This window comes from Miscanthus floridulus, chromosome 8, assembly GCF_019320115.1.
Source record: "Miscanthus floridulus cultivar M001 chromosome 8, ASM1932011v1, whole genome shotgun sequence".
Taxonomy (NCBI): Eukaryota; Viridiplantae; Streptophyta; class Magnoliopsida; order Poales; family Poaceae; genus Miscanthus; species Miscanthus floridulus.
In genome coordinates, this window is record NC_089587.1 from 208,315,728 (window position 1) to 208,328,135 (window position 12,408).

Consider the following 12,408-nt stretch of genomic DNA (forward strand, 5'->3'; position numbering starts at 1 on the left):
GCGGCCACCACCATGAGGGCATGCCGAGCATTGCAATGGCGGCTGAATGGATCGAGATTGGTAATGGTTACGTATATGTACCCCGCTGTAGAACTGGAAGTGCCTCCCGGACGCCTCAATGGCGGTGCTGACGGGCTGGTGCGCCCAGCCTTGAGCAGCGCTGCTCGTCGTTGGCCGCCACGTCCTCGTACCCGGAGATGGTGACCACCTGCTCGCCGTCACAAGCCATGTCGTCGCAGCCCCCCTCCTCCATCAGGTACGGCGGTACGGGTAGGCCTGCACGAGAAGGCATCGCGCTGCTGCCCATGCTGCTGACCCCGGCGACATCGCGCCGCTGCCAATGCCATTGCCATTGCCGAAGCGCATGTTCACTGCTTCACGCTGCCTTGCACCGACGCGACCGCTGCCGAGCATCGCATCGTGCCCGACTATGCTGCCGCCACCGGCCTGGATGGTCCTCCACAGGTGCAGCTGCCAGCTGTGCTCGAGGTGGCCGTCGTCTTGCCGCCCCGGTAGAGCTCGCCGCAGCTGCCGTCTCCCCACGCCCCTCCTCCACTGCGGCGAACACGCCATCGACGATGAGACCCCACCAGTAGGGCGCGTAGGGTAGCGCGAGCCCGGCCTTGGTGGCATCCGCGAGACTGCGACGGCGCGATGCTGCTTTCCACCGTCACGTCCCCGCCCGCGGTGTCGACGGACATGATGCGGTCGAGCTGCCTGGTGCTGATGACGAGGCCCTCACCATCACAGCTCCTGGACACGGGGCGGCTACGGCCCGCACTAGCTCGTCCTCCGACGCTGGGTACGCCGTGGAGGACCGACGACGAGGGATTGAAAAAAAAAAACAGCCACCGAGAGCATTCTGGACATTTCAAGTCACCGGGTCCACATGTCAAGGCTAGCAAACGGTGAAAACCTAACAGAAGATGATCGAAATGACATAGAGGGCAAAGAAGCTCCAACCAGTGTCACCTGTGACTGCTCAAACTTTTTAATGGCTTTTAAGTAATCACAAACTTTTATAATGGCACACGGGTAAAACCCTCATGAACATGTCGTTCAGTTTGAAAGAATGGGAAGAAAAATGGTACAAGAATGGGTGTAAAGAATACATTTGCCAGTTTGATGGGATTTCTTACAGCAGAATCGTACAAAACCAAAATCAACTGATCCGTGGCAACAAAATCCCACATACTCCAAAATGATCGGGAAATGACAATCATCATTGACCTATATATTTCTAATTCTCTATAAACAACTTTGGTTCTCTTGATACACACCGTCCATCCAGATCTTCCAGTAAGCTCTGTTCTTTGGTCCCAGATGTGTTCTTCCACCAATACCAGTGGCGAATAAGAGCCTGGCAAGAGCATATGATGCTGATTGGTCACAGGTAATGCTCAATCGACGTACTTAGTATCTCCCCCCACTTGGTGGAGCCGGTGGCAGCCGGTTAGGTGTGCGTCGGCTGCCAGAGTTGGCATCCCCATTTTCGTGGCGCCGGCCTCGACTGTCAGCACTTCTTGACCTTGTCTCATGCTGTGAACTGGACCGGTCAACAGAGCCATTTGCTGCTGAGTCAAAGGCAGACTTCCAGTCCTCACCAGAGTGGCCAGGGGACCGTGGGCTACTCTCTGCAAGTAAATTTATGTCCACTCAAGGTTAGGCTCCTTTTGCTACCCAAAAGCAAAAAACTACAATAAATAGAAAGTACAACAAACTGGTCCACATATTTACACCAAGCAATATCGATCTACGTATCTAACTTTTGAGGAATCGGTCTAGGTATCTAACTTATGAACTTATGAACTGGGCTTCTAGACAAAAGTAATAAAATTGCACATGAACTTATGAACTAAGCATCATACTAAATTGTTACTAGCTCATTATACATACATTTCTGGACTACAATGAAAAAAGGTTCTTGTTTGCTTTATTGCCTGTGCTGGATACCTACTACAGTTGCAATGGTTTTCGATAATTATGATCATAATGGGACACTCACGCGCATACTGTGGCAAGAATTGACAGCAAAATAGGCATTGTTTTTAATCCTAACCACCAGCTAACCAGCAGGATATACCTGGAGGGCACCTGCCCAACCTAGTAAAAAATGGGATAAAAAATATGATTATGTATTTTCATATTTCTTGTCCATACAAATGTTCCAAATCCGGGAGTGGCCAGAAAGATATTTCAATAAAAATGTTAGATAACCATGGTCATCATTCAGTCATCATTCGATGGGCTTTAGATATGCCAAAAAAAAGGGAAGTAGATAGCCTTTCATGCAGCCAAACAATTCCATTTTTACCCACTTTAATCCATCCTAGAGATCAACTGTATAAAGATGGCAGTAGTAGATTTACCTCAGTTAGTTTTATTAAAGATATAGTCCATTAAAAATAAATGCTCAGTTATGCTTAAGAGGATAAACCAATGTCCAAAAAAGGCCCTAGTTATCACATTTGTGAGCAAGAGCATCATGCAGATATTTAAAGTATAGAACTTACCAGCTCCAGAACTATCGTTCGCATATGAAGCTGCTCTATTGTCATGGATACTGAGCTGGCGAGTGAGCTTTGACAAGAGGGATGATTGTTTTTGGTATTTTTCCCGCCTATGTTTAGCATTGTGGTCCTCTTGGAGTAGTTCTTCGATCTTTGTGTTGCTTTGTGCACTACAAGTGAGAAAATGTAACTGACTCAGCAATGAATTATTAAAAGAAAATGCAATGACAGTGGAACAAAACATTTTCTTCTAAGTACTTTAAAATACTAGTTAACACCTTTCAACAGTCACCATACAAGAGCACGAAGTGCGACAAAAAGAAAAGGTGAAGTGCATAAGTAAAAGAAGACTGCAATTTTAATAGACTTCTGCCAGAACAAAGTTTGCAAATATTCAAAAGAGCGAATACCCCATCTACAATCAGATCCAGAGGAATTAGGGGTTTATGGAACAAGATTGACGTTGAACTTAGCAGATGTGGTTCAAGATATGTAGTTAAGCAGTTAAAAGTTGAATTTCAATTTGCATAACCACAAGTCTTAAGCAAACAAGGGCACATTTGTGAGTAAAAAGAAGTGGTAAACAAATGATAAAGCAAGATGAGAAATACTAGTAATATACTATGCCTGCACCTGAGTGGTGCCAACAAGTTATAAGTGCAAGAATACCACATAAGTGTGATAAGCAATTAAGCACATACTCCCTCTGTTCCAAATTATAAGTCACCTTGACTTTTTTGGTACATAGAATTTGCTATGTATCTAGACATATATTATATCTAGATGCATAGCAAAATCGATGTACCAAAAAAAGTCAAAGCGACTTATAATTTGGAATGGAGGGAGTATCAGTTTGCAGAACTCAAGCATGGACAAAGGCACTAATTCTATCAGTTTCCCTATTTCTTATAGAATGTAATGTGCAAAGCACCTAATTAAAAGGATAATAAGTAGACCTTCACATAACCAGGAAGCACAAAAAAACATTTAGTTTGTTGCAGTTCCATCTAGATGGTATCTCCATTTCTTTTTATATGGCATATAGTTTTGTCAAAAAAAAAACTCTGAAAATATAAGGCATTCATGTAAATGTATTGATGTTTTTCAGGTTTTGCCCTCTTATAGTATATTCCCTCACCTGCATTCATGGTTAATACCTCGCTTGTTGTGGGTTGATTTTTCCTACGTTTTTGTTGGTGCTCTTTGTCGCTTTGCCTGTACTAGACTAGTTTTTTCGGCCTTGTGTCTCATAGTCACAGGTCATGTTGTTTGTGGAAGGCTAATTGCTCTGGTCTAGTGCTCCCTTGGGGAGGGGGATTCTTCTCCCTCCTTTGTACTATTCTTTTTTTCCTCTCTTAATGAAATGATGTGCAACTCTCTCACGTGTTCAAGGGGGGAAAATGGTTAATACCTCACTAACTGTTCACTCATGTTTCTATGCTAAATAGGGGTGGCGTGGTCATCATCTCTTTTCTTTCTCTTGGTTACAAGGCCTTATTAATCTTTGTGCCCATCCCAAATGTGCCTCATACTTTGAACGTAGCATATTACAATTTTCAGTGAACCGAAGGGAAAAGGAGTGGGAGTTCATTCAAGAAGGATAACTATCCCTAATTTATTTTTGAAGAATAACAACCAACCTTACTGAGCTGTACAGTTGGTTTAGCATATCTTCTTTTGATTTCTCCACTTGGCAAAGTACAATAGCCTGGTCATGCAAAAATCAATGAACATTATTCCATGAATCACAAGGTTCAGAGAATCGACTGAAGCTATGAGTATAAACCTTTGGAACATTTGCGGCCAAACTGTTCAAAACAGCTTCAACATAACCACGAACTTCTTGAGACATCCATCGAAGTTCTTCTTCAGGATCAGCAGGCCTCCGGGCCATTGTATCCTTAAACAGAAACGAGTCGTAGAACGAGCAGTAAAATAAGTGATCTTGTGTTGGATACATTTAAATGACAAACATAATAAGGCTATAATTTTAGCCTTTAGGTAAGGTAGAAAAAATAGATATCCTTTAGCAGATAGAAAGAAATGAGAATTGTCCAGTTGGTAGGTGCCTTGCAAAATGGCGTAGACTCCCTTGGCCACACCTTCCCTTTGTGCTTGTGTCCACATAATTTTTTTTAGCCAACCAACTTTAGTCAGTCCAACTTGGCATGTTTGCTGTGGAAGTCATAAGCTGGCAGGTTCAACTGCACTCGCAACGTTCCACACAGGCTAGATGAAAGGAACGACCTTTGCATTGGCCAAGGTGACGATTCTGCTAAGGCTAAAAGGTTCGCGCGGGAGGGAGGGAGGGAGGGAGTACAGAGACACAAGATGGCCAGAGCTTACAAGGGATCCATCTGAACGGCTTTGTCTCATAGAACCATCCTCAGTTGGACCCTTAACAGAGCCCCCTCTGCTTTGAATAACACCTTTTATCTTCTTGATCCATTCAATCTTGTCAGCCATACTCTCAGCCTTCAATATAACGGCACTGTGAGCTGCAAACATGAATTAAGCATTTATAGACCCAAAAAAAAAATGAAACCACTGCCCCCACCCCCCAAAAAATGTATACAGGAACAAACCTTTTAAGACACTTTTGTAGGCAACCCTGTTAGTAATCTTAAAAACAAGACTTGGCCCTTTCTCTTGTCCATTTGCCTTCTTTGAATCCTTAGAACTCTTAGAGACCTCTTCCTCCTCTATCTCTTCCAGGTTACATTCCTAAATAACACAGAAGATAATTCTATTAAAACAGATTATCATGTTTCACATAGCCATGTACATGTTGTCACTCAGTTCAGATATGAATTCCAACTTTCCACAATGGGAAGACACTGTTTAATATGTGGCTGCAAGTACTACCTCCTTTCAAAGTTATATGTAACTGCAATAAACATTTAGCTTCTGCTGATAATAATATAATATACACAGAATATTAAGACTGGTTGTAGAAACTATTTTCCTCTGTCATGAAATTATTTCAGAAAATATATTTGGTACAAAATGATGGTGAAAGGTATAAATTGGGAAAAATGTTAATGTCCAGAGGGGCATCTATCAAACAGTGATTGTATTATTCAGAATATAAGTAAGATTGACATCTAAGCACACCTCCAGGACAATGACGCCTCGAAAATGTCTCTCCTCTTGCTTCTTAGTGTATCCAAGCTGGACAAGGGAAAGGATTATAGTAAATCATGTAAGCCATCTCAAATAAAAAGATAATAAAGATCAGCCAAAAAAATATCATGAAAAAATATCAAATGTTAGCATTAAGAATAATCACGGTTGCAGGAAATCAAAAAGGAGATTTATTAACCTTCCCACTCTTCTCGTTTAGAACAAACCACCTTTTGCTCCATTCATTATTTTTTGCACTTTTCTTCAAAAGGTAACCTGGTGAAAAAAGAAAGAATATGTAATTAATTGAAGTATGACACTGGCTCTACACAGTTGGGAAATAAATAAATAAAAAATATGGCTAGTAACACATTACACATAAATCTGAATGCATGCATTGTGTACAAGTAGTAAAATACATAAGAGTTCTGAATAAGTAAACAATTAACCAAATATGCTAAATTCCGGTTCATTCATTCTAATAAACCCAAATGGGCATGGCAACAAAATTTTAGAAAACCTGAAGTGTTCTGGTACAGTTACATAGAGAAAATGCACTGCCAAATTGCTATGCACCCTATGGCACATTATCATACCTGCAGTTATTTCGCCGCCAGGCCCAGCAACCTGCAAATTTGGTCCCTCTTTTGTATTCTTTTCTTGCTGATTGGATTTATCCTTCATTGATTTCAGGTTACCACCAGCTTCATCCGAACCAGTTTGAGGGCTTGAAGCCTAATGAGTGAAAAAGAATGTTAATAGCCACCAAAAAAAAAACTAATACTGAGTCTAGCGGTCACTTATTTAGTACAGCTCTTAAGTACACAGATTTGTGCATCCTGAGAAAACAGGCAGAAGTCAAACCCGGTTCATCTTGGATTGTTCTGCATCATGTCCTTTCTTAGATGATCTGTTATTTCTCAACTCATCCTCATGACGCTGTCTTTCCATTCTGCAAAACCATACCAAGACAGATGTATACTGAATGATGCATTCACGTGATCATATAAATTATGTAAAGGCCCCAGTTAGAAAATCATTTATCCATTTGAACTAAGTGAGCAGACATTAATTAAATGAGAAAAACAGAAATGGAACCTCACTTATACAATTTACTAGCGCATCATTTCATGGGGGAAAGTGAAATACTCAAGCCTTTTGGCTATTAAAATTTAGGCTGATAGTGCTATTTAGGGGGGTGTGTGTGTGGGGGGGGGGGGGGGGGGGGGGGGGGGGTGTCGGCGAGATCTGTATGACAAAATAAATCAAGAATAGGAAAGAGAAAGATTGTTCTATGAAATTTATACAATACATAATGACATAAATCAGGTAGAGCAGTATATTTGCTTAAACTTGCACTACAGCATATTTAATAAAATAGCCAAGATATTTGTTCAAAGAGTATTGACCTTCTCTGTACTAATCGGATGAAGTGTTGTGGAGGAACAAAAGCTCGCTCCATATCAACAAGTGCAACCACCATCTTTTTTGCATCACTTTTGAAAGCATCTAATGCATTAGATGCAATTGCAATGACCTTAACAAAGGAATGTAATGTTCAGAAATTAGGCTTAACATGAATCATAAACACAACTAGAAAAAAGGAGGGAAAGCTGGTTACAGCAAAAACGTAAAGTCATACCTCCCGCTTGAATGGAGGGTATCTTCCTAGTCCTGGTGTAGCATTTGCAGCAGCATTTACTATGTCTAACAAAACTCGGTGTACCTAGTGTGTTGATAGACACAATAATTAGTTAGCATATCAGAAGCTACAAAATCAGTTAAGTATTGGCTGAAGCGCAATAGTTTAAAAATACAAAATATACCATAACCGTCTTAAGTTTATCTTCACCCAAATACAGAGAAAAATCAGATCTAGACAAGCAGGTAGCTTTAACTGTATGTATGAATTCTATCAATTAAAACATACCTCTTCAACACAGAGTCGCGATGGCTCCTTGGCCATTTCCAGAACTCCTTTTATTAAGGATCGTAAACCCTTCTCTGGAGATATCAAATAAGGTTGATAGCCATCCGCTTCCAACACAATCTAGAATAAGAAGAGAATTCCATTCACCATAGGCCAAAACAATTGCACAATCTATAATTAAATATAGAACAGCTTTTGATTTTACCCTCTTCACGTTGTTCAAATCAAAATGCCTGTCCAATGGAAGTTGTTTGATCCTATCTGGAAACTTGCCCTCAAAACTTGCAACTATTTTCCAACCGGAACCCTTTGAGTGGAAACAATGCAACAATCTAGTAATCAGTTATTTCATTTGGCAACATCTTAGATATAACGAGAAAGCCACTAACAGGGCTCATCACTAACCTCACCAGAAGTAATATGAGCAAGAAATTTATCTTCGAATTCTCGACATAGCTCCAGAGCAACTGCTCTGGTTCCTTCAGCGCTTTGTACCATCTGTTCTCCTAGCCTTGCAAGTTCATCCTGCACTATCTGGGATTTACCCTGAAGTCTGAAATGGATGTATGCAATTTAAGCATTATGAGCTAAATTCAACTGGTAGATATAATAGGTGATTCGTAAAAGTTGCACAGTTCATTGGCTCAGTGACTAATAGAAATTGAAAGGTGCTTTCAGGGGCAATCATCAAATTGACATTTTAGTAGTCAAGTAGAAGCTGTCGATGTATCACTTTTTCACATGGCGTTACTCTTAGCATTTGAATGATGATACCATAATTACAGATGCAAAAGTAGTGGCAGCATCACTGAGGTGATGCATGTAGATTTTATTTGGATTTAACCAGAAGGCCAGTACAGAGAAGAACATTTGCAATCATACAATTGTAAGATGTTCCGTCAGATGAGAATTAACTCAACCCTCAAAAGCTTTTTGTTGACTGATAGAAGAAAAAGCCTAGAGAATCTAACCTAAATGCAGTTAGATATTCATCTAAAACTAGCGAAAGTGCCAACGCCATTGCACAAATATAAACCACATATGTTTAATCTACATCAACATAATCTAGTGCCAATAAACTAAGTGGTGTAGATCATTCTCCTTTCTATAAATAAATAAAGGATATCTGGAATTCTTTATATTTCAGAGACCATCATGGGGATTTGTAGTTGGTAGACATCATAGAAGAGGACGTGCTTTCAGTTTCACATTTGTTTACATGATCACATCTATATATAAATTATTCAATGGTTTGACAATCATGGTCAGTAATTGACTTGAATGTCCTGAACCAATTAACTTTTTTCTTTACTTCCTTTTGGTTGTTCTTGGACCGCACAGAGTTATGATGCCTTTAAAAGTAAAGCACAGGATGATCAGCATAGCATGCATACCCGGTCAACAAGTTTGGCAGACGAACTTTCATCCGTTTACGTATCTGCTTAGCAATGGTATCCACGAGAGCAATTCTTCCCAGCTTACTCTGAGGTGCACCAGTTAGGATGGATTTAAGGGTCTCAGCCTCAGCTCGCCAAGCTGTTTCCAGTGAATTATCAGACCCGACTGATCCTGATTGAGCAGATGCAATTGAGACAGACTGCCCGATTAGAGCAACCCACTCAATATCAGCTGCTGCTCGTGGGGCACCCTTGTTGGACAAAATGGCCTGAACACAAGAAACGGTTTTTGCATCTGCAGCTGCTTGATCGATTTTGCTTAAGACACCTATTGTTCTAGTTCCTGCAACAGTTAAACAAGAGGAAATATCAATTGGTATTTTTTTGAAGGCAGAGTGTGGCTATGCTATTGTGGAGGACATGACCAAATTAGAGTGACAGACCATCTGGATCAATGTCCTTTGCTAGTCTAAGAGCTCGAGAAGATGCAACATCAGCAGCTTGCATTGCTGGTATCACAACAATCAATATTGCATCATTGTGCCCAGCATATTCACTGATCTGAAATGAGAAAAGTATTAACCATTATAAAACGTAACTGAGAAGACGCAACAAATGTAAGTCTTGTTGAGTGTAGTGGGCGCGAGCGCGAGCATGTGTTTCCTTGAAGGCCAAACAACAAAAGACTCATAAGTGGAAAAACAAATATTACTGCTTTTGTGGACACTCAATCAACCGACTATTGAGTTGCGCAGGGGCCAGCACTAAAAAATTGTATGAATTACATAAATGGGAGGTGGCCATTTTGATGCATACGCTGGGTTTTAACCTACTGGTCAACACTCTCCCAGCGGCTAAATACATGGGTTAAAGCAAGACCAAGGTTTCTTGGGAAAAAGCCATTGGTTTTGCTATGCTTACGTAATAGTCTCTATAATTTCAAAGGATGCCCCCCAAGTTATTATTTATTACTTCCTCCATTCCATTCAATAATATTCCAGTTATAATAGAGAATAATCATACCATCAGTTATTCTAGCAAGTCCCAAACCTTCCTGAGTACTCCCTCCATCCCACAAATAAATTTGTTTTGGACATGATTTAGGATACCAAGGAGTGATTAATTGGAGCCTATTTTCCCTTGTTTGCCCTTATTAAATAGTCCCTTGGGCATCTAATAAACAAACATCCCTCTCCAGCCTAGTTGGTTACTGAAGCGCGTTCTTAGGCGTGTGCGCGCGGGTTTGACCCCTCGCCTCCCCTATTTTTTGCATGGCCGCTCCTGAAGCGTTTGTTTGGTCGCTCGCTAATTGGCTCCTGGAGCCTCGTTAATTTATTCCCTGGAAACGAAGAGGCATGCAGCAGCGTCATTAGCTTTTCACCAGTACACGAAGAGGCCGCTGGCCGCATTAATTAATTCCCTGGAAACGCAGCCGCGGGGGACAAACTCGTCCCACGCCCTGGAAACGAACTCCTTTGTGAAAGATCTAAGAAGCTCCAGAACGAACTGTTTTAAGGGATGGAGGGAGTAGTTGATGACTAATGACAAAAGCATTGCAAAAAGTACTCACCGTTGAATCATCCATAACCCGTTGGTCTATGCCAGGTAAATCAATCAATTTCAGCGGAGGAGCTGGACAAGCAGACAACAAAGATTACACAGTGTGAAATTATTTGCAAGAGCCCAGAAAAAACAGAACAAAGTACACAGAAGCATCTATCGCACACCATGCATTGTAATTAAACAAAGTACACAGAAGCATCTATCACACACCATGTATTGTAATTATCAGATATTGAGCTGAGCTCATTCAGTGTAGGGTTATTACATTTCAGTAGACCAATGCACTATCCTTCAATAAAATAGCATATCACAAAAGACTCATTGATAGCATCTCTCCTTCAAAACCATATCATCATATCATTTCAGCATTAAATGGAACATAGAAGGTAGAAGACGTTAATGCTCTACAACTAGAAGACAAGTATGAAAACGTTCGGGGTCCTTAGCAGCATTGCCCCTAAAGCATGCCCAATTATCCAGCTTGTTACCGAATTAGCAGCATTGGGCAATTACAAGAGAAAAGTACAATCCAACAACAAACCTGTACTTGTCCGCAACTTAATGTAAATCTCATCGCTTCGGCTTCTCCCAGATCCACTGGATGCCCCTTTGCTAAGCCTATCCTGCAGTGAATGACGGAGTGCACCTGCAGGCCACACCACAAACCAAAAAAAGGCCACCAAACTCAGTAAAACGACCAACCGCGCCCATTGCCAGATCTAACTACGCGAGGTGAGATCTCACTCACTTGCCGACACCTGCTGCGACTTGCTGTCGATCTGTAGGACGATGGACTTGCTGCTGAGCCCCGGATCCCTCGCCAGGTCGACCACTATCGGCGCCCGCGTCGCGCCGTTCTCCCCCGTGGGCTGAAACACCACGGCAACCACCGCCGAAGTATCACGTAAGCGAATGCACACAGCAGAAGAGAACGAGTTAAGCGTGACGCACTCACCAGCACAGGGTGGCCAATGAGGCTGTTCAGCACAGCCGACTTGCCAGCTCCCTGCACGGAAAGGGAGCAGAACAGATTGAGTCAGATCGGAAGGCGGGAGCGGCGTGTGGGTTCGAGCTCGCGCGGGGGGCGGGGGGCACTGACGACGTTGCCGAGCGCGACGGCGTTGAGAAAGGTGGAGGGGCGGCGCGAGGCGGTCTCGTCAGAGGGGTCATCGTCCGCAAGGAGCGAGGCGGCCTGCCGCATGGACTCGGAGAGCTGGACGAGCTCGTCGATTGCCTCCATGGCTGCCGACGACGACATGGCGGCAGGGATCTAGAGGACGGTCGGGGAGATCTCGGGTGGTGAGCTGGGAATTGGGGAGTTGCGGGACGGGGTGTTTTGAGAGCCGAGACGGGCAGTCGGGCACAAGGGTAGTCGTTGCCTGACTGCTTTTCAAGTGATGGGACCAGCGACTCACCGGTGAGGTGCCGGTGTGGGGCGCTTCGTTTGTTCGGGCACGTCGGCCGGCGCCCGTCGGGTGCTGGGGCTGTGGGGATTTTAGATCTGGCTGCCCAGCCGACGAGTTTGTAAACGAAGTGAGCTCCAAGAGGCGGATGGTGGTACGCGGTGGGATAACCCGGAGCCCGTGTGTTCTGGGATTTGGGCACCAAATTGGAAATTGGATACTTTGCTTTTGCGGACGTCCATCGACCATCCTTCAAAATGGTTTGAAATCCTATGCAGGAAAGGGTGATTTTTTTTGAAATTATATTATTTAAAAGAAAAATTGGTAAACTAGCTGTCGATTTTAAAAAATTACAGGCCTCGGTGCCTTTCGGCAGCTTGGAAGCCGACATGACTCTAGTTGGCCGTGGCTGGAGCATGAAAGAGGTTGTCGGCTTCCCACAGACCGATTAGACCCAGCACAGCCAATTTTAGAATCCGATG

General features: G+C 42.8%; 1 protein-coding gene across 1 annotated transcript; it reads right to left on the reverse strand.

The window, feature by feature from the left end:
* Positions 1 to 1,085: 1,085 nt before the first annotated feature.
* Positions 1,086 to 12,028, reverse strand: LOC136478056 (dynamin-2A-like). Its single transcript, XM_066476380.1, has 22 exons — positions 11,623 to 12,028; positions 11,479 to 11,529; positions 11,272 to 11,392; positions 11,065 to 11,169; positions 10,531 to 10,592; positions 9,404 to 9,521; positions 8,958 to 9,303; positions 7,969 to 8,116; positions 7,769 to 7,870; positions 7,564 to 7,683; positions 7,276 to 7,359; positions 7,043 to 7,170; positions 6,498 to 6,585; positions 6,230 to 6,368; positions 5,833 to 5,909; positions 5,625 to 5,681; positions 5,096 to 5,234; positions 4,857 to 5,008; positions 4,297 to 4,410; positions 4,151 to 4,218; positions 2,514 to 2,680; positions 1,086 to 1,634 (listed from the first exon to the last, which is right to left on the reverse strand). Exons 1-22 carry the CDS (start codon positions 11,779 to 11,781, stop codon positions 1,414 to 1,416), a joined length of 2,766 nt encoding a protein of 921 aa, XP_066332477.1. The 5' UTR covers positions 11,782 to 12,028; the 3' UTR covers positions 1,086 to 1,413.
* Between the last annotated feature and the right edge of the window lie 380 nt (positions 12,029 to 12,408).